This window comes from Eimeria mitis, genomic scaffold (assembly GCF_000499745.2).
Source record: "Eimeria mitis Houghton genomic scaffold, Emh_scaff1504, whole genome shotgun sequence".
Lineage (NCBI taxonomy): Eukaryota > Apicomplexa > Conoidasida > Eucoccidiorida > Eimeriidae > Eimeria > Eimeria mitis.
This window is the reverse complement of record NW_013569540.1, coordinates 1,784-5,302: the sequence shown is the minus strand read 5'-3', so window position 1 is coordinate 5,302 and position 3,519 is coordinate 1,784. Positions and strand designations below refer to the sequence as shown.

At 51.5% G+C, this 3,519-nt stretch overlaps 1 protein-coding gene across 1 annotated transcript; it reads left to right on the top strand.

The window, feature by feature from the left end:
- Positions 1-700: 700 nt before the first annotated feature.
- EMH_0038390 (uncharacterized protein) lies at positions 701-3,165 on the top strand (the record flags this gene model as incomplete). The annotated part of the gene is given in 6 exon segments (XM_013495287.1): positions 701-1,175; positions 1,452-1,653; positions 1,856-2,060; positions 2,342-2,370; positions 2,799-2,888; positions 2,892-3,165. Coding segments are annotated over 6 exon segments (1,275 nt in total).
- Positions 3,166-3,519: the final 354 nt, after the last annotated feature.

Below are 3,519 nucleotides of genomic sequence, written 5' to 3'. Positions count from 1 at the left end.
CTGCTGTCTTTGTGTCTGCAATGGGGGAATAAGGCGGCTGCTGGACATCTGTGGGGTTGCAGCAGCAGCAAGACTGCGGCTTAGCTGTATATGTTCATTCTCCCCACCGCAGTGTCCAGACACCCCATTTCTACTACTGAAATTTATTTATTTGAATTTAAATACAAAAACAAGAGAAAAAGCTAAACCTACAATTCCGCTGCTGCTGCAGCTGCTGCTGCGGCTACCGCTGAGGCCCAGCGGTGCTGCTGCTGCTGCTGCTGCTGCTGCTGCTGCAGCAGCTAACTGGCTGCTGCAGGCCCCTACCGATGTTCATCATTTCTTTGAAAAACGAATTCATCTANTGCAGCAGCTAACTGGCTGCTGCAGGCCCCTACCGATGTTCATCATTTCTTTGAAAAACGAATTCATCTATTTCTTCTTTTACTTTCTTTCTTTTTGCATTCAACACACCAGAAGGAAACAAGCGCAGCAGCAGCAGCAGCAACAACAGCAGCAGCAGCAGCAGCAGCAGCAACCGCCAAAGCGGTATCGACACAACTTGCCGCAGCAGAAACTGCGCGGTGTACAGACAGCTCCGAGTACAAGGGTTGGTGCAGGCCCCCAACAACAGAGTAAACTGCAGCAGCAGCAGCCTTAAGCAGCAGCAGCGCCACAGCATAGCAGCAGCAGCAGCAGCAGCAGAAGCAACAGCCTCTCGATGATTCCGCTCTTCCCCGCAGCAGCAGCTGCTGCTGCAGCGGTGGCTCGTCGTGGCGCCATCCGTCTTGCTGCTGCAGGACATATGAGCGGCTCTGTGGGTTTCTTAACAAACCCATATACACAGCAGCTGCAGCAGCAGCAGCAGCAGCAACAGCAGCAGCAGCAGCAGCAGCAGCAGCGTTTTTTCAGCGGCGTACGAGGCCGCCACAGAGGAGAACCCCGCCCGAAGTGGATGGCTGTCTTTGGGTCTATTGCTGCAGCTGCTGCGGGGCTGACGGCGGGCTGGCAAGCGCATGCAGCAACAGCAGCAGCAGCAGAAGAGGCTGCTACTGCTGCTGCTGTGCGGCTATGCCCAGCAGAAGCCTCGACCACTATCAGTACCAGCAGCAGCAGCAGCAGCAGCAGCAGCAAACCAAGAAGCAGATACAGCCCATATGGAAACCCGCAGATATTTAAACCCCCAGAAGTAGAAGGTAAGACAGCCGCAGCCTGCTGCTGCACCCAGCAGCAGCAGCAGCAGCTGCTGCTGCTGCTGCAGCAGGAGGTGCTGCTGCTGCTGCAGCAGTTTTGCTGCTGCATCAGCAGGAGTTTTGTTGCTGTTGCAGTTCCACCTGCTGCTGCAGCTGATGCTAGATACGTTGCTGCAGCCGCAGCTGCAGCAGCTGCTGCTGCTGTTTGTGTTGCCGTCGCTGCATCTACTGCTGTTCACGCTGCTGCTGCTGCTGCTGCTGCTGTTTGTGTTGCTGCAGCATGGCAGAATTTCCTAAAGACAAGGGAGGGCTTCCTCTCGCTGCAGGTGCTGGCGCAGCCGCCAGCAGATCACCGAACTGCTGCTGCTGCTGCTGCTGCTTCTCCTGCTGCAGCAGCTGAGCTGGGGGATAACCTCGGCACTATACTGCTAATCGAAAGGCAAGCTCTGCTGCTGCTGCTGCTGTTGCTGCTGCTGTTGCTGTTGCTGCTGCTGCTGCTTCTATTGTTGCTGCTGTTGCTGCTGTGTGTGTGCGCCTGCCTCTACTTGCTCCTTCTACGTGTGTATGTAGCAGCTGCTGCTGTCAGTGCGCTGCAGCAGCAACACGACCTGCTGCAGCAGCAGCAGCAACGCTGTGTGTTGCTGCTATTCTGAGAGTAAGCGCAGCGTCTCTGTTTGCTGCAGGTGGAGAGACCAGTCCTGCCTCCAGGCAGCAGAAGAAGAAGCACATAGACGTGTAGCTCAGCTGACAGTGCAGCAGCAGCAGCAGCAGCAGCAGCAGCCGCCGCCCAAGCAGCAGCAGCAGGTGCAGCTGCTTGCAGATGCCTTGGCCTGGCCCTCACGAGCCTACATGATGGACTCCAGAGCAGCAGCGCCGCTGTGGCTGGCTGTATGCTGAGCTAGCTAGCTAGCTAGCTAGCTAGCTGGCTAGTTGTATGGCTAGCTAGCTAGCTATTTGAATAGCTGGCTAGCTAGCTGCTTGGCTAGCCAGCGGGATAGTCGTGTACAGGGCGAGCTAGCGTCTACAGGTCGCCAGCTCGCTGACTAGGTGCCCAGCTAGCTAGCTAGCTAGCTAGNAGCTAGCTAGCTAGCTAGCTAGTTAGGAATTTAAGAGGCCCCGCTGAGGAGGCTTTTAATGATGCTGTCTTTAGCTTGGCTTATTGCCTGCAGAGGAAAGAAGAAGAGACAGAAAACGTCAGGTGTACGTACACCTGGTTGTAGCTAGCTAGCTAGCTAGCTAGCTGCCTGTACACCTGAACGTAGCTGCATATACACCTGAATGCCGCTGGCTCTTGTGCATACACAGCAGACAGAGGGAAAACAGAGAGGGGCGGAGACAAACAGAGACAAACAAAGCAATATGTTTATCTTTATAACACTTTATAGACAAAAGCAGCAACAAACAAACAAAAAAAAAACACACACACACAAGCATATACAGACAGAGAGAGAAAGGAGACAGAAAGGAGACAGAAAGGAGACAGAAAGGAGATAAAAAGGAGACAGAAAGGAGAGAGAAAGGAGACAGATAAAGAGAGAGAGAAACTGACTTGATTGAGAGAAGCAGCTGTCTCCTGGGCCCCCTGGGTGTCTCCTTGGAGGTTTATGCGGGCGAGGATTGCTGCAGGGTTTGTCTCCAGCAGCAAACTGCAACAGCAGCAGCAGCAGCAGCAGCAGCAGCAGCAACAGCAGCAGCAGCAGCAACAGCAGCAGCAGCNCAGCAGCAGCAGCAGCAGCAGCAGCAGCAACAGCAGCAGCAGCAGCAACAGCAGCAGCAGCAGCAGCAGGAAGAATACAACAACGTGCGGGTTCTCCTGCTGCTGCTAATGCTGTCGTCGCTAACGTTCATGTTACGTGGTGGTGCTGCTGCTGCTGCTGTTCTGCTTGCTGCTGCTGCTGCTGCTGCTGCTGCTGCTGCTGTGCGGTATCAGCGGAGACAGACGGCGAGCAGCAAACAGAGAAACAAATATATACACAGAAACGAATATAGATAGAGAAACACACAAGCATACAAATAAAAAAAACAAAACAAAAACAAAACAAAACAAAACAAAGGAAAAACAAAACAAAAGAAAAACAAACAAGAGTGCAGAAGAGAAACAACAAAACAAAGAGCAAACAAGGAGACAGGAGACAGACAAAGGAGACAAAGAAAAAGAAATAAAAAAATAAAAAAGAGAAAGCAAGCGACAAAAGACAACGAAAGAGAAATAAAAAGGAGAAAAAAAAAATAAAAAAAACAACAAAAGACGGAGACAAAAAGAAAGAAAACAAGAAGAAAGAAAAGGAAATAAAAAAATAAAAAACAAAAAAGATAAAAAAAATAAAATAAAAACAACAAAAGACAA